The sequence below is a fragment of the Phascolarctos cinereus genome, unplaced genomic scaffold (assembly GCF_003287225.1).
Source record: "Phascolarctos cinereus isolate Bilbo 61053 unplaced genomic scaffold, phaCin_HiC Scaffold_9;HRSCAF=440, whole genome shotgun sequence".
In the NCBI taxonomy this organism is placed as follows: Eukaryota; Metazoa; Chordata; class Mammalia; order Diprotodontia; family Phascolarctidae; genus Phascolarctos; species Phascolarctos cinereus.
The window spans coordinates 21,048,884-21,071,852 of record NW_027556402.1 but is presented as its reverse complement, the minus strand read 5'-3'; the positions used below and the strand labels follow the sequence as shown (position 1 = coordinate 21,071,852).

At 40.7% G+C, this 22,969-nt stretch overlaps 1 protein-coding gene across 1 annotated transcript in view; it reads left to right on the top strand.

Annotated features, from left to right (window-relative positions):
• The window catches only part of RASGEF1B (RasGEF domain family member 1B), a 44,534-nt gene extending 22,009 nt beyond the window's left edge, over positions 1-22,525 (top strand). The window contains exons 5-14 of the mRNA XM_020988385.2: positions 2,948-3,160; positions 4,037-4,111; positions 6,575-6,670; positions 8,307-8,409; positions 10,292-10,371; positions 12,680-12,775; positions 15,465-15,560; positions 16,551-16,674; positions 17,478-17,550; positions 21,317-22,525. Of these exons, the coding sequence (XP_020844044.1) occupies positions 2,948-3,160; positions 4,037-4,111; positions 6,575-6,670; positions 8,307-8,409; positions 10,292-10,371; positions 12,680-12,775; positions 15,465-15,560; positions 16,551-16,674; positions 17,478-17,550; positions 21,317-21,341 (981 nt within the window). The 3' untranslated portion in view covers positions 21,342-22,525. The remainder of the gene's footprint in view (positions 1-2,947; positions 3,161-4,036; positions 4,112-6,574; positions 6,671-8,306; positions 8,410-10,291; positions 10,372-12,679; positions 12,776-15,464; positions 15,561-16,550; positions 16,675-17,477; positions 17,551-21,316) is intronic.
• The last annotated feature ends 444 nt before the right edge of the window (positions 22,526-22,969 follow it).

The following is a 22,969-nucleotide window of genomic DNA, read 5'->3' as shown; positions in this document are numbered from 1 at the left end:
GTGCTAGGGATACAAAGACAGCTAAAAGGCATGGCTCCCTTCAACAGAACTTAAATAAGAGTGGAATTGATATATGTTGGGAGTAATTCAGGGTTGGACAGGGTGTGATGAGTGATAGGACAGTGGTGCCAAGGAATTAAAGGAATTTCATTTTCTGAAATTTGTAACAGATTAAAAAAGAAAAAGAAAACAAAACTTTACTAAAACCAACCACCATGTTGGTCTCATCTGACAGAGTATGTCTGACTTCCCACAGTGCCTCTAATATTGACTAACTACATTTCTTATCATCTTTGTCAATATCTCCTTTTGTTTTCTTCCAGTTTTTAAAAATTATATGAGTTTGAATATCTGATTCAAGCATCCATTTGGTAACCATTATGGCATGTGGTATAAAAAACTGGTCTAAACCTGTTTTTCCCCCCAAACCACAATATAAATGTTACCAAAGTTCTTACCATGAGGAATTTATGTTCCTGGGTTTATCCACCACTGACTGGGTTATTGAGTTCGATATTTTTTGCTGATTCTTTTTCTAGTTGTTCTACTGCTTTTATTTACTATTGATTAGAGCTGAATCATAAGTGGGGCAAAGGTAGATTGGGCAGAGGATCGTAATGTCTGCCTCCAGCAAATTATCATTTTATAGTCTCATTATTTTCTCTCTCTTTTACCTTAGAGCCAACAAAAACAGTGGCCTGGCTTTGTCCTTGTACTATCCTTGCCACTAACTGTGTGATCCTAGAGATGTGCCTTTAACTCTCTGGACATCATTTTTCTTCATTATAAAATGAGAGCTGTGACCAGATGGTTTCACAGCCTCTTTCAGCTCCAACATTCTATAAATCAGTCATTAGAAGGTGGTCTGATTTTTCCCTGTATTTTGAGGTGGGACTTTTTGCTCATCAATGATGGGAAGCTTTTTGACGACATCTCCAGGTTTACTCCAATAGAGTCAAGCTCTACATATTTTACTAAGACAAGTCTATATAATTGAGCTTAGTGGGGATTTTATTCCCAAGGAGATACCTTGTAACCAAAATATGAATTGAATTTGATATTGGGAGTTACGTGACAAACAATTCTAGATGGTAGGAATTATCTTTATATTATTTGCCAGTTAATTACTGTCACTGACATTTAATATCTTGGAAAAAAGGAAAGCAAATGTTTGACGGTTTAAAAAAATGAACGTAGAAAAACATTTAACAGTGAGTTAGGCTCTGTAGGAACAGTAATTATTCAGGAATGGAAATATAAGTGATCTCTGGTTCTTTGTTCTCTGAGCGGCCTTTGATGACTTTCTCCATGCTCTTCATTTAAATTCTACTTCTCTCTAAACAGCACATTAGTATTCTTTTCCATCTTAGATCTTCATTTTACCCCCCTTGACTTGACTCCCCTCATGACCTTTTCATACAGATGAAAGATCCTGTACCTGATACTATGAGTTCCCTTTAGGATGTGTTTACCGTTCATAAGAAGTGAAGGAAGCAGTAGGAGTTATTCCTAATTGAATCCAGCTCTTTTCTTCAGGCAGTCCGTTGCCTGTCCCCTGGTCAGCTGCTGACCTGCTGAGGAGTTTCAGTAGGCACATTATTCAGATTCTAATTGCCATTCCATCTGGTGGTCCTAGGAAGCTATTTCTGCACGTGGGCAGGGGCTGGAGTAGGAGCCAGAGAAGGGCTGAAAGGGCTGGTGGTGAGTGGAATCATCTCTTAAAGAAGGTAAAAATTACCCTTCCTAAGAAAGAAGATGAGATTGCCCTTGTACACACCCTGCCTATCTGTGACCCAAGAAGGTCCTGTCTGTAACCCAAGAAGTCCTGCCTGTGGGGAAACTTCAAAATGAATATTTTTTTTGAGACAGAAAATAGAGAAGTTTTCTCAAATAAATATGGTAGCATTGCAAAGCTGGGCAGTGACTCCTCAGAGACATTAGAAAAATAATTTACATAGGCAACACTCAGTGAATATTTTTTGAATGAACAAATACGTGTAAATTGTTAGATTAAATTGGTTCCTTTGATGTGAAAACAAATCAACTTCTGTATTGAGAGGAAAATTGTCTTCTGCACCTCAGGCTAGTGTATAAAAGATTCATTTTCTCTTTGTCTTGCCTCCTTTTGGCTCCTTCAGAGCTGCTATGTTGAACAAAGTATCTGGTTTCAGTGGGGAGATGAGCATGTCCTGGTTACTAGTCCTAAATGTCACTGGTCACTTTAGACTAGTGTTATAGGAAGCTATAGAGAATCACAGTGACAAGGAGGAAATGGCAGCATTTGATGAGATGGTCGAGCAAACATTGTCGGTTACCTGGAGTTTTCCACTTGTGCCCCCTTTTTGCTTTTCAGCAGCATTCATTGGTGTTGCATGACCTGAGGGCATGCACAGTGCAAAGTGCACATGCTTTGTGGTCAGAACCAAGACTGCAGTGAAGTTGCGATATACAACTCGGGCACACGCTGCTAGAAACACCTTGTATTCATTAAGGGTTTGATTTTTAATTAATTTTTGGTCTTTGCATGTTCAGAAACCTTTTATTGTTGCCATATTTTTCCACAACCCCATATGGAATTGTGACCCACAGTTTAAGAAGCACTATGCCTAGAGCATACTAAGGAATGGACTAAGTTTACCTGTTCCAAGCATTATGTCTTCCACACCTGGGATGGCCCCATTGAACAGTTCTCTGACAGGTCTCACTGTAGACCCAGAGCCAAAGGCTGATGATGGAGAAGTTCCTTCTGCCATGTTCCTGGGGCCTTCAGCTTGAGTCAAGGTCACCAGAGAGCAGAACCAAATAAGCTCTGATGATCAGAAAAAACCTTTACTATGGACGCTGTAGACAGCCATGTAGACTGTAACTTCAGCATTGAGTTTGTATGATGTTTAAAAAAAAATCCGAAACCGTTCACAATGATCTCTCCTCTTTTGTATTGTGGCAGACATACAGGAAGACTGTTCATCAAATGATACAAGTTCTGATCCGAAAGCTCGCTACTCTCGGCCAGTATGAGGAAGTACTGGCAAAAATTAATGCAACGTCCACAGATCGGCTTACAGTTCTCAAATCCAAACCTCAGTCAATACAAAGAGATATAATTACCATCTGCAGTGATCCTTATACATTGGCACAGCAGTTGACTCACATAGAGCTGGTAAGGTTGTTGCTTTCACTTGGTTTTGCATCCAGTCAGTCAAAAAGCATTATTAAGTGCCTCCTATGTGCCACACACTGCTGAGGGGAATGACAGCCTCACAGTCTAATGGGACATCTATGTGTTTGTTTGTTTTGTTTTGTTTTGTTTTGTTTAGTTTTTTACTAAGTCATTATGCCTTCCAGCAAACTTTTGATTATTTGTAGTAATGGTGGGAATCTGAGAGGTAGATAGTCCAAAATGGTAGCCAGTTCAAAATATCTTTTGTATTTAACTTTTTTATTTTCAATCAAAAATAAGCACACCTGCCCTTCTGGGATTTCACTTCAACACCTAATCCACAAGGAACTGCAAAGTTATCCCATTTCCTTCTTTACTCCTAAATCCTACTCTAATCCCAGCCATGCAGGCTGCTTCATTCCAGACCTAGAAAGCTTCTCTTTCACACTAAGGCAAAGAACTCACTGGAGAATAGAATTGCTTCCTTTAAAACAAGATATTAAAATAATGGGGGAAGAGCTTCTTTCTAAGGGAACTTGAAAAACAGTATAGTTTCCAAGAGTCAATGCTTTTATTTTTGGACCAGATATGGTACTGGTATAGGGAGCTTCCAAGTGAGGAAATTCCTCTACTAAAGTAAATCTGTACCCACACTGCAACTTGTGATCTTAAAAAATTGTGCAGGGGGTAGGGGTAGCCCTAAGTGACTTGCTAGGATGGCTCTTCCATATGTGCCAAAGACAAGACCTCACCTCAAGTCATCCTGATTCAAAGGCCGGCTCTCTATCTGCTAGGACACATTGCCTCTCCTGTTTAATTATATAGTTGGGGAAATTGCTGATTCACCGTGGTTTGTTTTGTTTTTAAAATTTTCAGGAGAGGCTCAATTATATTGGACCAGAAGAATTTGTCCAGGCGTTTTTGCAGAAGGACCCTTTGGACAATGACAAGGTAAAAAACCATTGCAATAACTCTTCTAGAAGCTGAAATTACATCTGTGAGCCTACTGTACCAAACCCTATAGAACAGAATTGGGAGGGAATTCTTGGGGCTTCTAGAAACTTCCTCACCTCAGTTTTGTGTGCACGAGATTTGTTTTGTTTTTAATTTGAGGCAGCAGGGTCTTCTCCCAAGTGTCTTAGCCCATCATGGCTTTATTTATTTAGTTATTTTTGCCCGTTCTTTCTGGGAAACTTTGGTAATTAGAACTTTAGATTTTGGTGCTTCATGGAGGTGAATGTCATGGTTTCAGCGGTTATTGTTAGAAAACAAAAGACTGCCTTTTGATCCAGTTACAAGGATAGCGCAGGGACGTTCACCTGGCTGACAAAAAGCTGTTAGAAATGGTTTTTTTCTTCCCCTAAGATGCAGTTAGATCTCCCTGATAAATGATTTCTTTATTATCAGGGTGAAGCCAGCAGACATACAAAGTTTTCAAATACCTCTCTCTAAAAGTAACCCCACTGGAAATCTACAAGGCACATTTTTGCTCTTCAGACAAAATGTAGACATTCCGAACTTTCCTAGAAATCACTGTCTGTGGGAGCAAGGACAACAGCTGCTTCCTGTCCTTAGGAGTCCCCTCAGTACAGGAGCTAAAGATCAAATTCTTCCATGAAAGACTAACAGGGCACTTGTCAGAGGGGAAACAAAGAATAATTAGCCTGATTTGGAATTTTGCTTTTGAGCTAAGTGCCATGTGGTCTCTAATGATCGTTTGGTGGAGGCTTTTCTTTACAGCCTTAGAGATCACAAATTCCACATTCCCATGCCTCCCTCACACCCCGCAACTTGCCATGTGCTCAATTCATTAACATTTTATACAAGGTGTCCCTAAAAGTCTTGGTGCACGTTTAATCTGTTAAAGGTTAATAGCTTAAAATATGGACCCCCAACCCCATCCCCTTTAATAATTTTAAGCCATTAAAACTTAAAACTGTGGGAACATGTGTTTAAGGGGCAGACAACCCAGATCAGATCTCACCTCTGTCACCCATTGCCTCTGTGGCCTTGGGCAAAGTCATTTAACATCTGGGAGCCTTAGTTTCTTTCTAAGTAAAATAAGAGGGTTGGATTAGATGGTCTCTCAGGCTTCTTTGAGCTCTCTGGCTATGAGCTGATGAACCCAAGGACGGTCTGCAAACATTTATAGAGTGCCTACTGTGTGCTAAGCATTATATTACTTACTGGGGAAGCATAAAAATGAAATGCTCACTGCCCTCAGGGAGACCTAACAACCTCTACACAAATAAGTAAATTTAAGGTGGATGAGAATATTAACACCTGGGGAGGGGTTGGGCAGAGATCCTTGATTTCATTTCCCCCAGTAGAATGTGAGTCTTCGACTCACTGCAGGGACTGTTTTTGCACTTTTAAAAATTTATCATTGTGCTGGGTGCTTAGGAAGGATTCAGCAAGTGTTTATCGATGTTTTGGATTCATATGATCATAGATTCCGAACTAGAAGGGACCCTAGAATGGAATTTCTTGAGGAGTTCTGTGAACTTGGAATGGGAAAAACAATTACGTCTTTATGTTCACTAACCTCTAATTGAAATTTAGCACTTCCTTCACTTATCTAACAACATTAGTCTGAGAAGTTGGCTTCACCGGGCTTCCAAAATGGTGGGGACTGGGGATAGATGGGAGTGACCCAGATTTGCAAGGATCATACTACAGGTCTTATTCTCATTTTACAAATGAGAAAAGTTAAGTTAATTACCCACGTAGATACTAAATGTTGGGTGGGATTTGAACTTATATCTCATGACTCTAAGCTGCCATTTTGAGGCTTAATTTTAGGAGAAAGTGTTCCAGTCCTTTCAGCCCCACTCATTGTGTTGTTGCCCTCCCCCTGAAGATGAGGGTCATGCTAGAACACATTGGCTCCAACTCCTTAAATCCAGGGTATCAAGGCTTAAGACTGCAGTGAAAGAATGGCTCTGTCCAGTCCCAAGTCACTCAGTCTGGGATCTGGGAGAAAGCGCACCTGAATGAACACATTGGAGCAAGCAAACATGTCAAGACCTCCAAGAACCCTCATGACCTGGGATCTTAAGTGACCCCTGAGGCTGAGGCAGAGGCGGTGCCCTTGCAAAAGTAGAGTCAGTTGTTTTCATGACAAGCATTTATGCCTCAGAAATCAGCAGTCATCACAAATCAAGACCTGCTTATTGTTTTATTGATGGTCTAGACATAAGAAAATGATGGGGGAAATTTTAATAATGGAGATTAAAGCCAAAAGGTGTCGTGCATGCTTTTTTTATCCTCTAGAGATCTAGCCGTTAAACTTTTACCAGAAGACCCCTAAGTACAGGCAAAATGTGATTTCCTCCAGGTTTTCTGGTTTTAACCTTTCCTTTTGTCTGATGATTAGTTATAATAACTTCTGTTCTTTTTCTTGGGTTTCTTCAGAGTTGTTATGATGAGCCAAAAAAGACTCGAAACCTTGAAGCTTATGTGGAGTGGTTTAATCGACTCAGCTACTTGGTTGCCACTGAAATCTGCATGGTGAGACAATGGATCCTATCTTGTCCTCTAGAAGCTAGCCTCTTTGACTTTCGCAGTAGTCATTGTGTTGGCCTTCCATCCATCTTCTGGTAGGCCTACTCAGTAATCACTGTGTTGGCCGTCCATCCATCCCCTGGTAGGCCTGCTCAGTAATCACTGCACTGGGCTTCTATCCATCCTCTGGCAGGTCTGCTCAGTAACCATTGCCCTGGCCTTCCATCCATCCCCTGATAGGTCTGCTCAGTAACCATTGCACTGGCCTTCCATCCATCCTCTGGCAGGTCTGCTCAGTAACCATTGCCCTGGCCTTCCATCCATCCCCTGGTAGGTCTGCTCAATAATCATTGCATTGGGCTTCCATCCGTCCTCTGGTAGGCCTGTTCAGTAATCATTGCACTGGGCTTCCATCCATCCCCTGGTAGGTCTGCTCAGTAACCATTGCATTGGGCTTCTATCCATCCTCTGGAGGCCTGTTCAGTGGTGGTTGTCTTGGCCTTCCATCCATCCCCTGGTAGGCCTGCTCAGTAACCATTGCATTGGCCTTCCATCCATCCCCTGGTAGGCCTGTTCAGTAACCATTGCATTGGCCTTCTATCCATCCTCTGGTAGGCCTGTTCAGTGGTGGTTGTCTTGGCCTTCTATCCATCCCCTGTATAGTACTACCATGCCTGGTCCTGCTCAGTAACCATTGCATTGGCCTTCCATCCATCCCCTGGTAGGTCTGCTCACTAACCATTGCACTGGCCTTCCATCCATCCCCTGGTAGGCCTGTTCAGTAACCATTGCACTGGGCTTCCATCCATCCCCTGGTCTGTTCAGTAACCATTGCATTGGCCTTCCATCCATCCTCTGGTAGGTCTGCTCAATAACCATTGCACTGGCCTTCCATCCATCCCCTGGTAGGCCTGTTCAGTAACCATTGCACTGGGCTTCCATCCATCCCCTGGTAGGCCTGCTCAGTAACCATTGCACTGGCCTTCCATCCATCCTCTGGCAGGTCTGCTCAGTAACCATTGCCCTGGCCTTCCATCCATCCCCTGGTAGGTCTGCTCAGTAACCATTGCACTGGCCTTCCATCCATCCTCTGGCAGGTCTGCTCAGTAACCATTGCCCTGGCCTTCCATCCATCCCCTGGTAGGTCTGCTCAGTAACCATTGCATTGGCCTTCCATCCATCCTCTGGCAGGTCTGCTCAGTAACCATTGCCCTGGCCTTCCATCCATCCCCTGGTAGGCCTGCTCAGTAACCATTGCCCTGGGCTTCCATCCATCCTCTGGCAGGTCTGCTCAGTAATCACTGCATTGGCCTTCCATCCATCCCCTGGTAGGCCTGCTCCGTAACCATTGCACTGGGCTTCCATCCATCCCCTGGTAGGTCTGCTCAGTAACCATTGCATTGGCCTTCCATCCATCCCCTGGTAGGTCTGCTCTGTAACCATTGCACTGGCCTTCCATCCATCCCCTGGTAGGCCTGCTCAGTAATCATTGCACTGGCCTTCCATCCATCCCCTGGTAGGTCTGCTCAGTAACCATTGCATTGGCCTTCCATCCATCCCCTGGTAGGTCTGCTCAGTAACCATTGCATTGGCCTTCCATCCATCCCCTGGTAGGTCACATCCCAGTGCCATTGTTTTTCAGCCTGTGAAAAAGAAGCACCGAGCAAGAATGATTGAGTATTTCATTGATGTAGCCCGGGAGTGTTTCAACATTGGCAACTTTAACTCCTTGATGGCAATAATATGTGAGTATGTCCGGGAGGGATCTTGCCATTTTCCTCGTAACGGGACTGATGGAAAACAATTGTCAACAAAAAGTGAGCAAAAGACGAGGGTTTTCTAAGTCTAGCAGTTTATTTTATGCTCCAGAATGCAACCCTCAAGAGAAAGCATGTATAAAACACCCGTTAAAGTCACACAGAGGCATGTTTGTCTGTGAGACACCAGCCTATCTTGGCCCATCTTGGAACTCGGCAGTCCTCAGATTGCTGATAGTGTGATTGGCAGGGAAAGGAAAAGGAGGTGATACACTTCTAAAGGCATTGTTTTCAGGCTCCCCGTGAGTTTTTTTCCTCATTATTTTTGTAAGAATATTTTGGCATGATCTCTTACCATCATCCTCCACCAGCCTTTGTCCATTTATACAGGTACTTGGCTCCCCCATTAGACCTTGGGCTCCTTCAGAGCAGACTGAACTTGCCTTTCTCTGTATCCTCACGACATAGCACAGTGTCTGTCACACAGTAGGTGCTTTATAAATGCTTGTGGACTAACTTTTAAAAAAATAATAATTCACTTTATTTTTAAATTATGAAATCAACCAAGCATTTCCACAACATAGTATAACAAAAAGAGATGATTGCGCATGAAACTGCACATTTATTATGTACAACTTGCTATTTCTTTTAAATATATAATAAAATTACTGTGTACATTTTTTTTCTTTTTTTTCCTTTTTTTCTGTCCTCCCTCCTCCCACACTGACTGACCGATTTTGCATAATTAAAGGCAGTGAATCCCCTTCTTACCAAGGGTTTGGAAAGATTGCGGATCAGATATGGGGTCTGGGACTGAATTAGAATCCAAATTATTTTTGAAGATGTATAGGCAGGGCTGACCTAGATAAATGAGATTAGAGGATTGACAGAATGGAGATGTGTCTATAATTTGGGCCTTTTTTTCCTCTCCCCTCCTCCCCCCCATTTAAAACAGTCTTTAATACATAGTGACAAAAAATCCCAACAAGTTTCCTTGCCACTTTGGCTGAAAAATTCAATGGAAATGAGCAGAAAAATCCCTCCGAGTCACATTTAAATGAGGGTTCTTCAACTTTTTTGTGCCAGTTTGGTGAAACCTATGGAATGCTACTCAGAATAATGTTTTTAAATGCACAAAATAAAATACATAAGATTGTAAAATGAATCAATTACATTGAAATATTATTTGAATAATTGATTGGCATTATTATTAAAATATGACAAAATCCCACATTCACAGACTCCAGCTCAAGAACTCCTTCCTTAGAGGAAGAAAACATTATAGTTCCATAATTCCCCTATCAGAGAGTAGAGGGAATAAGCCAGGCACTGTGCCATGTGTTTTACGTCCTCACAACAACCCTGCTTTATTACTGCCATTTTACAGATGAGGAAACTCAAGCACAGACAGGTTAAATGACTCACCCAGGTTCACACACCTGGGAAGTGTCTGAGGTCATATTTGAACTTGGGTCTTCCTGATTTCGGTCCCAGCCTGCATCACCTAGCTAAAAAATTCGCTTAATTTTCCTTGCTATATAGTGATACCAGAGAACCTGTCTCTCTTTCTTAAAGTATGAATATCAGAGGCCTGAAATCAGTTGGACCATTGGGAGCAATTTTCCTGTTTAATTCTAAAGACATTTGCATTTAATTTATTAAAACTAGATTAAACTCCAGCTGTGCACAGAATAATAAAGCAGGCACAAGGAGGGGGAATTTTGGGGGAACTGACGCATGGTCGCTAGAGTTTATAATCTATAGGCATTTGCAGAAACATTATTGATAATGGGCGCATTTTTAGAATCTGAATTTAGAAAGAGCTCTGCATTTGCTTTGCTTTTTTTCTTTTTTAATTTTACATGGAAAGCTGGCATGAACATGAGCCCTGTGTCCCGGCTAAAGAAAACCTGGACCAAAGTGAAGACTGCCAAGTTTGACATTCTGGAGGTAAACACACCTGATGCTCTGAAGGAATCCCAGCATCCTTTGGCTCTTGCCAAGGGAAGCTGCTTCCCTTTGTTTTGTGAATGAATTGCTTTGGACCCAAGGAGACCCAGCACAATTATCCTTTAAGACCCAGGGCAAAGACAGGTGCAGTTAGAGGAGATGAGAGCCATAAACAAAGCCCTGGCTTGATCCTGAGTAGGCAGTTTTCCCTTTTTAAAAAAAGATTGTGTTGATATAGTTAACTTATTAAACCATCCCCTGACAGCAACATTATAGTCTTAGGTGAGAACCTTGGTATGGCAGAAGGAGAGGGACTTTGCAGGATTCAAGGATTTTGAAAGAAAAAAGCAGTCACATAATTTTCAATAAACATATGGTTACTATTGTTAATAATAAATGTAAGCCTCAAAGCAGTATTCTATAGTAATGACTCAGGTCATTAACCTATATATAACCTATACATACATACATACTTATGCATATACATATACACAAACCCATTTTATAGATAGGAAACTGAAACTCAGCAGTCTTGCCCAAAGACATGCAGAATGCAAATGAATTAGACAGGATTCAAACCCAAGTTTCTGAACTCCAAGAGCTATGTTCCATTCCCATAATATCATATTGTACCTCTCTCTTTCCGTCCCTCCTCTCTCCCTTTCCCTCTCCCTCTTCTTCCTCCTCCTCCTCCTCCTCCTCCTCCTCCTCCTCCTCCTCCTCCTCCTTCTTCTTCTTCTTCTTCTTCTTCTTCTTCTTCTTCTTCTTCTTCTTCTTCTTCTTCTTCTTCTTCTCTCTCTCTCTCTCTCTCTCTCTCTCTCTCTCTCTCTCTCTCTCTCTCTCTCTCTCTCTCTCTCCCTCCCTCCTTCTCTCTCCCTCTGTGTATCTCTATCCTTTTCTGTCTCTCTATATCTCTCTCTGTCTCTCCCTGTCCCACTCTCTCCATCTCTCCATTTTCTCCAGACCTGTGATAGGCTTGATGTCAGGTGCTCCAAACTTGGGAAAACTCCTCCCGATGCATGCTGGCAACTTCTCTGCAACTTAAGGTATTAGAGAGTTGTCTGGGAACACTCAAAGGTTAAATGACTTGACCAGTGTCACAGATAGTATGAATTGGGGGCAGGACTTGAACCCAGGTCTTCCTAACTTGCACACCAGTAATCCATCCACTTCCCCACTTCATCTCTACTCAAATGTTAGGAGCTGTTGCTGTTATGCTGTAAGGATAGGGCCAGGGACTGGACCTGGGATTTCATGATATAGGAAACTCCAATGTGAGGAAACCTTATCCACCAATGTAGGTTCAATACCTTTTCTGCAATTTAAAGCCTTAGTGCTTAGGCATCAAGAGGTTCATTGCCTCACCTGAGCTCACACAGTAGGGACCAGTGGCACAAGTTGAATCCAGGGCTTCCTGGATCGAAGGGCAGCTCTCTACCCACTCTGGTGTAGCTGCCTTTCTTTCATGGATCAATAACCACATGAAATTACATAAGGGAAGTAGGTGCTTCTTTATCCAGGCATTTTCTCATCCTTCTGAAACCACCTGGGATTATTCTAGGAGATGATGATGAATGAGTCAATTCCAAAAACCTCAGGGTTAGGAAATATGGTTAAGATTACTTAAGTGACTATTCATATTTACTAGCCATATTTCTAATATGTCTCCTTTCATTGCCCCTAAGGTGATTTGTTAGTAATTTTTTTTATCAAATGCAAGCAGCAGGTTCTCTGAAGAGGCTGACAGAATGTGGCATCATTATATTTCTCTAACCATCCTCATGCTCTAATTATCCTTTAGATCAAGTATTCTTAACCTTGTTTGTGCCATGGACCCCTCTAGCAGTCTGGTGAAGTTTATGCACCTCCTGTCAGAAGAATGCGTAAAATAAGATAGCTAGGAATACACAAGAAACTGAATATCTCAAACCAGTCACCAATTTTTTTAAGTTCACGGACCCCAGGTTAAGACACATTGCTTTAGTTAAAAATTAATCAGTGAATTTTTCTAATGTTGTTTAATCAACTAATTACCAGTGATGGATTTACTTCCAAATGTTAACTTTCTATGAATTTGGACTAGTCAACATAATCAGTTCCTGCAAATAGTAGAATCTGTTTCAGATATCTGAAAAGGTTTATGCTCTACCATCTACTCTCTACATTAAAAATAAACCCAACCCCTAATCTCAGGGCCTTCACAGAAATTAGCTTGCTATTTTCATAATTATCATTCTAGACAAAGTACAGTTGAATCTTTTGTTGTCAGGAGATGCTGAGTAGTAAGCTCCTTCTCTTCTGTGTACAGCATCAGATGGACCCTTCGAGCAATTTTTATAATTACCGAACAGCTCTCCGAGCAGCAGCACAAAGGTCATTGACAGCTCAGAGCAGCAGAGAGAAGGTAGGTTGCAAAAACAGACTGTTACAAGAGGCTCTTTAGTGTGAGAGACCACATGTTTTATTATGAAATGAAAAGTAATGTCAGTCCTTTTATTGAGCTTCTCATTTTTCTTTTTGGGCACACCAGAGGAGCTTCAGTACATTCATCCTTTAATACCCGGGGGGAAAAGATACAATTAGAGGAAAGGCAACATAAATAAGACCGTGAATTGACCATGAGTGGGAAGCCCTTCCATTTTTGTTAATAGTTAACTTGGTAAACCATACCCTGACAGCTGCATTAGAGTCTTTGATATACTGCCCCATTCTCCTTGACTTGCCCCATCTGTTTCCCCATTGAGCTCCCAGAAGAACCATGTGTGAACACGGAAAAAGATAGTCCAAACCTTATCTTTCTCTTTGGAAATAGAGACTGTTTGTTTTTGTTATTGTATTTCCTAGTGCCTAGCATGTAGTCACCATTGCTCGTCAAAGCAAATTGAGTCATCTTCAAAAAATGAAAGACTGAGGAAACATTACAACAAAAATAAGTAATTTTAAAACATCCCTGCTGAAAATCGAAGAAGAGATTGACAAAATTTGAAGCAAGAAATTGAATTGATCAATTAAACTAGAAACTGCTTTTGAAAAAATAATAAAATAGGTGAACGTGTCATCTGATTAAAAGAGAAAGAGAAGATGACTAAATTGAAATTTTTCTTGACAAAAGGCAGTGAAATAAAAGGAAACTCTCAGAAACTAATTTGCCCAGTTATATGTCAGCAAAACTTTGAAATAGATGAACATCTAGATTAAATGAACAAGAAATAATTTTAATAACTCAGTTTCAGAAAAATTAATTGAGCAAGCCACAAATGAACTCTCAAGGAAAAAAAACCCAAGACCAGATGAAGTTATGAGGGAATTCTATCAAACATTCATAGAAAAATTAATTCCTAGATTATATAAACTATGTACAAAAAAAAAGTAGGAAAAGAAAAGAGCCTGCCAAACTTCTTCTATGGTGCAGATATATGTGGTCTCAATACCTAACCAGGAAGAAATTAAGCAATGAAAGCAAACTCTTGATCAGTGAATACTATGGTTTATAGTATTATAATAATACTATTATAATAAGCATAGTATTATAATAATAGTATTATAATATGTATAGTATTAAAATAATACTGTTGTATGTATAATATTGTAATACAGTTTACTGAATAGTAAAATGTTATCCAAAAGTCTGCAATGATATATTAAAATGGAATTTATACCAGCAACTTTGTTGTTGCTGTTCAGCCATTTCAGTCGTGTCTGACTCTTTGTGACCCCATTTGAGGTTTTCTTCGTAGTGGTTGGCCATTTCCTTCTCTAGCTTATTTTACAGATGAGGGAACTGAGGCAAGCAGGGTTAAGTGACTTGCTCAGGGTCACACAGCTAGAAAGTGCCTGAAGCTGGATTGAACGGGAAGAGGAGTCTTCCTGACTCCAGGCCTGGTGCTCTATCCACTGTGCCACCTAAATGATGTAGATATCAAACAATAAAGTCTCCCTGATTTTTCTGTGACTAAATTGAATAAAAATTCAGTAATAACTTACCCATTGTATTTAGCTCAGAATATGATGACAGTCAGCCCAAATGTGAATATTCCCGATTAAGCTCCTCACCAGCTTTCTGGTATCTGAAAAGCTTCTACTGATGGTGGAGATGTCATTCCACAATTAGAAAGAAAAGGCTCAGAGCAACAACCTCTATTTAAGATAACTAACTCAGAAGAGAAGTGGGAAGCAAACTGTGGCCTGCAGGCTGCCTGTTTTTGTATGGCCTGAAGGCTAAGAATGGTTCCTGGACATGGTGCTTGACCCACAGTTTGCAAACGCCTGCACGAGAACATAATCGATATCAGATGTTTTCCTGTCTTCAGAGGGAGCAGGAAGGCACTAGTCACATGGCGCATGGGGTATAGGAGTGTGGCCCCCAAGATGGAAGGGGGAGGCTCAAGACAAGACAACCCCCTTCTCTCTCCTCTATTTTGTGCTTCTCCCAATATGTTGCCCTACAATGGTGCTTGTATGATTTCCCATGTGAGGAGTCTGTGGCCAGTCTTGTAAGATGAATATCACATTTTCTCACTAGAAAGCAGCAGCTGGCCTGAAATTTCTGGCGTACTCCAATGTTTTGCCTTCTCAGTGGGCAAAGGTTTTTGGTGATGGAGAAAGATAGGTCTTCCAATGATGCTTACTCATGTTAAAACAGTATGTCCTAGACCCAGAATTGATAACAGGCAAATACATTGCCGTATGATAAATAAGGTGAAAACAGCTAGATTTGTGTGAGATTTTGTTCTAATTTTCATCTATAGACTTGGGAATAAACCCGTCAAAATTTTCTTTTTCCCTTCCCAGTATGATATTTCTATCATTTCTTCCCTGACTCCCAAAACTCCCAATCACTTTGCTTAGAAATTCCTTGATAGCTCCTAATTGTAAAATGAAATTATTGACATGTCTCTTTTACTAGAAAACTATTGGGGTTCTTCAAGGAAGAAACCACCTCAGCTAAATGAAAGGCTTCACCCTATGACATTGCCTAGGATTAATTGTTAATATTGTTCCATAATCACTGTTCATTAAGACTTTTATCTCTTTTTATCATTGGACACATGTTTCTTTGCAAAAGGAAAACCAGAACCTTGTGTTTTCTTTAGATTGTGATCCCCTTCTTCAGTCTCTTTATCAAAGATATCTACTTCCTCAATGAGGGCTGTGCGAATCGCCTTCCAAATGGTCATATTAACTTTGAGGTGAGTGGATTAAATATTCATTTATTATTACAAATAATAGCCAGCATTTACACAGCACTTTAAGGTTTGCAAAGCACTTTACAAATATTTTCTCATTTTATTCTCATAACAACCCTGGGAGGTAGGTGCTGTTATTATCCCCATTTTACAGATGAGAAACCTGAGACAGAAAAGTTCAATGACTTGCCCAGGGTCACACAGCTAGTAAGAGTCTCAGATAGGATTTGAACTCAGATCTTCCTGACTCTAAGTCCATCACTCTCTCCACCAAGCCACCTAGCTCCCTAAGTGGTTTTTTTTCTTAATTTCATGCTCCTAATTGAGTTACCACCAAGTACAAAGTGCTTAATCCATAGTACTACCTAGCTGCCTAATAAACAAAAAACAATTTACTAAAAAGCAGGGTAATGTACCATCTTATCAACCATCACTTGTGGGTCTCTCCTATAAAGTCATATCCATGTTATCCCAAGAGATAACAACATCAGACTCTTTCCCTGCCTTCTGAGTCATAAAAGAAAGGTTAAATTTCCTTTGACATACTTTTATTGTTGACTCTATTTCATTGTATCTCAAAACTATGAAAATGTGTTGTCTATCTACAGTGTGTGTTTTGGCTTTTCCCCAATATGGGAAGGTCTGTCATGTGGAAGAGAGATTAGGCTTTTTCTGTAGGACTACGTGAATAATGAGTGATTGTCTTGAAGGTGGTGGGGAAGAAAGTGAAGCATTATAGCAACACAAAGTGACAAAAGCAATATAATACAAGCCCTACCATTCAGGGGCTTAATTCTTCTTTATGGGTAGAGATAGAATCCTTATGGTGATGCATAGGAACCAATGGGAGACCTCACAACACAGTTTTGAAGTGAAGAAAGAGTGATAACACTCACATTGATAAAGTACTTTAGCTAGGAATTGTTTCCTTCTTACTTAGATTAGTGAGGGCCTTTCAAGTTTGATTTGTGTGTTTCTTCCTCTCCCTTTCAGAAATTCTGGGAGCTGGCCAAACAAGTGAGTGAATTTATGATTTGGAAACAAGTCGAGTGTCCCTTTGAGAAAGAGAGGAAGACGTTGCAGTATCTGCTCACTGTTCCAGTCTTCAGTGAAGATGGTGAGCGGCATGTTCAGTTGACAGCCTCTCTGCATTCCTCTTGGAATTATCAAAATGGCAGCACTTGGCCCTTCGTTCCTGCCCTCTGATTATCTGTCCCCTCTCTGATCTCCAGGATGACCAAGAGTTTATTCTGGCTTCCATTTTTTTCTGTTCAGTGAGCTGCAGCTTTGGGATTGATATTATTGGTGTTATTCAATTTCAGCTGGTACTTTTGAATTCTCTCAAAAAGAGATACATCTGGATAATGTAGAGTGAGAAGTGAATGAAGAAATTTACAAGATTGAAAAGTCAGCCCAGTAATGTTATTTGCCTATTAGTTTAAAATAAAAAGTGGGAATATCAAGAAATGATTTTTCTCTCTCCCTCTTGGCCCGGATTCTTTGATGTCTTTGGGTTTGCATGCAGCATAAATTCTCTCCTAAGCATTTTAATGAGCTCTTTTCTGAAAGAGCTTTTTTGTCTGGGCTCGGTCATCACATAATCAGAAGTAAGTGATACCTATGTTCTTAACAGAATTGGGCATCCATAAGTAACATGTCATATGGTGGGGCAGCTAGGTAATTGAACATTAACAGTGAGCGCAGCCTACCTTGCTAATATCTCTTCTTTTTTTTTAAATTTTATTTTTTGATTAACAAGATGCGTTTTCTCTCCCTCCTAAGTCACCATTGAAAATTAATACAAAATAAAACAAAGTACACGTAACAAATATGCATAGTCAAATTCCCATGTTGGCAATATTTAAAAAAAAAATCTGTGTTTCATTATATACCATATACCACTCTTCTTTCTAATTGCAGCTCTTTACCTGGCTTCCTATGAAAGTGAAGGCCCAGAAAATAACACAGAAAAGGACAGATGGAAGTCTCTAAGGTACATTCCAAAGGTTGTTGCCCAGCAACCTGAGTGAAATGGTGGTCTTCCCACAGTCCCTCCATCAAAGGCAAAAATGGAACGGGCCCAGCCCCCAAGGAGCTATGAGTGTGCTAAGTGCTCCAATCACTATGTGGGGTTATGCCAAATCTGAAATTTTCAGTGTAACCGATATGAACTCCCCTCTATATGGCCTCCCTTTGAATGAAGCCCTCTTCCCCACAGAGCATGGAAGACCCATGTAGATTCACTATTGTCCAGGGTGTTGGTGTCCCGTCACTTTATTTTTTATTTCTTTTTTATTTTTTGAAATTGACAGGTAAATAAATATCTTTCTGAGTTTTTAGTTTTTCTTTCTCACTTGTTTCATCTTCTGAAATGAATTATTCTTAACCCATGGTATAGTGGAATGGACTTTGGCCAAGGAAGCAGGACACTTGGGTTCCAGTGACGGTTCTATCCCCGCCTTCCATTTCCTCTAGCCCCCTGCTAAGCTAATTCTATAATCTCTGTCCAGTTACAACCCTCTAGACCTCAATTTCTTCATGTAGAAATGAAGGGAGGATTTTGGACTAGTTCGTGTCCAAGGTTGCTTCTAGCTCTAAAATTCTATGATAGTTATTTGTGTAAGAATGTTTTCTCAAGCAAAGTCAAGATAAGAAGTTTTTTCAAAGGGGTAAAATTAAGAAATTCATTGTTCAAAGGATACTATAATCTAAACTTAAGCTTGTTTCTATTTGCATTCTTAGCACAAAACTATTCAGGAATTTTTCATCTTTGTATTAGTAATTTTTATTCAGATTTTAGAGGCCTGGGGTTGGTCTTCCTTCTGCCATCCAGCTATTTGGGGAGACCATTAATAAAACCCACTTCAAGTTAGATGTGTAGTTAGGAATGAACCATGATAAAAGGTAGATCTCCTCTGAGTTTGCCAAAAGTTCCACTGAAAGGTACTAAAAGTTCAATATGCATGTTATGGGTTTGGGAAGATGACAAAAAAAAATAGAATTATCCCTTGCCTTATTAGAAAATACAATGAGAATTCTGGAGAATTTTTTTAATAATTAATTTTCCAATTACAGAAAGAAACAGAAGCATTAGCACCAGCCATCCCATTTTTTTTGTCCCTTTCTCCCGGTGCTAACATTCTAGCCGCTATTCACCCAATACCCAATTACTCACGCTTTCACTCTCTGCAGTTACATATCTCAGTAACTCTGGCCACTGGCCTGCAATTATAAGGGTGTAACTAGCCTGGTGTGCAGTCGGAATCTAATCTTGGTAGGGAAATATCAGCTAGTTTGCCTTTCAATATGCAAAATACGATGATTGTACTATATCTTAGAATAGGGGTATATTTTAAATTTAGTGTAACTGCCCCTTCTAATGAACATAATAGGGAAAAGACACACAAAACAGAACTAGAATCTTTCCAGGTTTTGCTTGTTGGTTGCTTTTAAAAGCATTAGGTTCTGATTTCCTTCCTAAGAAGAAGTATTGAAATCCTCTAACCACTTGTCTTTTTAAAAGTCTCACTGTGATTCCTCCAAGTAGTTTGGCCAGATGAAAAAGATAGTAGTTGGGCATATTCTCACTTGTTTAGCACAATGACCATGTGAGATAGATAGTACAACTATGACTTTTCCATTTTACAGATGAAACTACTGAGGGCTATCTGTAATATTAAGTGACCTGCCCAAGACCATACAGCTAATAAGTAACTTTCAGAAAATCTAAGCCAGGTTTTCTCAGTCCAAGTCAACAAGCATTTATTAAGTACTTACTGTGTGCCAGGCACTGTGCTAAGCAGCAGGATATAAATACAGATAGAAAGATGGTCTCTGCCCACAAAGAGCTTACATTCTAATGGAAGAAGACAGTATATGAAAGTGGGAGAGGGATGGAAACAAAGGTACCCACCATAGGTCATACGTGGTAAAGTAGTAGAGAAAGTTCCAAGTGTGACCTGGAGAGGAATGAGACAAGGGCACCCTCTAGAAATGGAGGTTCTGGAAGGAGCCATCTACTCAGAGCCCAGAGACCAGAGTGGAGGAGGATACTTCAGATATGTGAATTCCAGGACTGGAGGGAGTCGGGACATGGTAGAGTGAGTCCAGAGTACATCCTAGAGAAGAATGAGTCCAGTGGTTCAAAATCTCAGAGTTTGAGTGTTGGAAGGGACCTCAATGGCTATATTAGTCCAGACAATACCGTAAGACAATCTCCACCATAATATCACATGACAGTAACTTATCCTCTGGCTTCTGCTTGAAATCCTCACAAAGGGACTTCAACTAAGGGTTCATTGCCATGAAGCTGGTCTTGTGTACAGATTGAATTTTTTTTTTTGCTTTTTGGTGAGGCGATTGGGGTTAAATGACTTGCCCAGGGTCACACAGCTAGTAAGTGTCAAGTGTCTGCGGCTGGATTTGAACTCAGGTCCCCCAGACTCCAAGGCCAGAGCTCTCTCCACTGCACCACCTAGTGGCCCCCACAGACTGAGTTTTAAATAAGAATAATAAAACACTTACTTTGTAAAAATTAAAGTACCATATTAATATAATCAATTATTATTAGATAGTTGCCCCAATTAAGTGGCATCTGCTTTACCTGTCCCCAGAAAACCCCACCCTTCCGTGGTACCTCAGTGTATGAAATTTCAACATTCCTTTGGCTTCTTATTTTTTCCCCCGAAAAAATATATAGTCTTGAGAAAGGTATACATTGAACTAATTCACGCTAAAAGTGACTTAACCTGAGTTTTCTAATTGACTGGAAAGATTTAAAAACACAAGGTTGAGATGGGAGAGTAGAGTTATAAGAAAACTTCAGGAGAGGTATTGAAATGGACATAGGGACCCTAACAGGAACCAGAAAACCACTGAATAAACTCTTTTGTAATATCACCTAGTCTCAGCTGAGCTTAACTATTTTTTCTCTTCTAACTCCCCTCTCTCTTTTTTTTTTTTTGGTGCTAATCAGATAAGCAAGTCAATAGGAAATGATAAGTAACTTACCTATGGAATCCAGGCAGGTTAAAACAATCCCATTTAGCCTGTAAATTCTTCCCTACCAGACATTGTGTTTAAAAAAATAATAATTCTTTTGATTATTGCCTCAGGTTTTCAGAGCCAAAAGCTAGGTGACAAGAAATCAAGGAGCTCATAATTCTTTAATCTGTCCTCAATTGGTAGGTGCCATCTATCTCCCTGTAATTATTTCCCCTTAGATTATAGAAAAATTCTCTCCCTGTTCAGCTTCTGACATGGAATTGCCCAGAGTAGCCTCTCTTGAAGACTAGCTTAATGATACCCCTTCAAATTCTCCTTCATTTAAATTCATTTGCCTTTCAACTCATGAAGGAAAGCAACTTCTAACATCCAGACTAGACTCGGTTCCTCCACAGAATGAGCCCTTCTTCTTTTTTTCTGTTCGGTGCGTGCGTGCGTGTGTGTGTGGCACATTCAATCGGTGAATGTTACCAAGTCTATTCATTGTCATGCTCAGGACTCAGCCCTTCCCTTAACTAAGGAAGAAAAGCATAAATCTGTGTAATTCCTATCTGCCTAGAGAAGACTATGTTCCAGGAGACCATTTGCAAACAACCTCAGGAATGCTCATCAGAAATTGAAGTCTGACCTAGAGCCTTTTCTTTCCTTTCCTTTCTCCATCTAAATGTGTAAAGACAAGCTACGGAACAAGTGTAAATCAGGCTCACCACTATGATCCATGATGTTCTCTCATGGACGATTTTATTTCTTCTCAGGTCCAGCTTCTTAGGCAGAGCTTAACGTGAGAGAGGCTGACGTCCACTGCTGTACCGCCAACCACCATCACTGCTGTGTACTAGCTTCTTCGGGAACACATCACGTCATCATTGTTGTTTTCGGCATCCAGTGGTAGGAAAGCAATGGGTACCCCAAACCCAGCAGACGGAAGAAGGGCTCGTGAGAATCAAGAAAGCAAATTCATTTGACAACAAAGGGAGAACAGACTTCCTACAGATGACAGATTGAGTTATCTTGTGTGAGACTCAGACACTGACTGAAGGCAGCTTTGACAGAATCCTCTGAAGCTATTGGAATCGCCATGCGATTCATCTTTCTCGGACTCTCCGTGGGAATGAATCAGTCTGTACTGGGGAGAGAGAGAGAGAGAGAGAGAGAGAGAGAGAGAGAGAGAGAGAGAGAGAGAGAGAGAGTGAGAGAGAATGTGTGTGTGTGTGTATGCCTACATGCACCCTTTTGCGTTATTTGGATTGAAGATTTGCTGCTAATGAGACATGCCAAGGCTCAGTGCTGACTCGTAGAAAGTTGTTCACTTAGGAACGAAAAAAAAGGACAAAGCCTCCAGTTAGGAGACCACGCTCGATACTCCGAGAAGCTCGGCTTGATCAGTATTGACAGAGAAAGACTGGTCCAATGCTGTCCACTGAGGTGGTCGCAGTCGGGTGTATGAGGTGGTGTGTTTTTTGTGGGCTTCCCCCATCCCCTAAGATATTGAGTTGGCTGCTGGTTAGCAAACTCATTTTTACTAATATAAATTATTTAAAATAACGAAGCTTAATTCTGTGGCATGGAAGATGGCCACTAGAAAACTGTCATTTGAAGCTGAACTATTTGATGTGCTAGAAAGTAGTTTTCTTTTGAGCTGTTTACAGATCACCATTGTGTTCTACCATTATTTCTTTTTTTCTTTTCTTTTCGGCAATTGGGGTTAAGTGACTTGCCCAGGGTCACACAGCTAGTAAGTATCAGGTGTTTGGTCTGAGGCCAGATTTGAACTCAGGTCCTCCTAACTTCAGGGCAGGTGCTCTATCCACTGCACCACCCAGCCGCCCCCCATTATTTCTTCAATAGTCTTTTCTTAATCATAATTTTCCATGACAGCTATTTCTTTTCCTGTGTAAGTTCAAACAGCTTTCCTTTTTTGAAAGATTCTTCTGGAGTAAGCAATACATCGAAAATATCTATTACATCATTCTCTTGGTTGTTTTAATGGTAATACGCACGTGATCAGCGTGTGACATGGGCAGCATCAATGTATTATGCACATGTGATAAATCGACGTGATGTACATGTGATCAGGTGGTGGGATACACACATACATGATCAGAACGTGATGTGCACATGTGTAAGAGACAGGCCTAATGCCCCACTCAGTTTGGGGACAAAATCGCCATTGAACAGTTAACAAAAAGATTGACTGTGCCCTATACATCAAGGATATAGAGGTCCTTAGCTGCAGCTCTGATACATGCATTCTCTTCCTACAGAAAAACTCATCTGGTCAGCATCAAGAAAAACATGGGTCAACTGGACCCCCAGGGGCTGCTTTGTTTTCCCTTGGGAAAAGCTAATCCCAGTTCTAAGAGGGAGGCCTAGGCCCACCCCATATGGGGGAAAACACTGGGAGACAT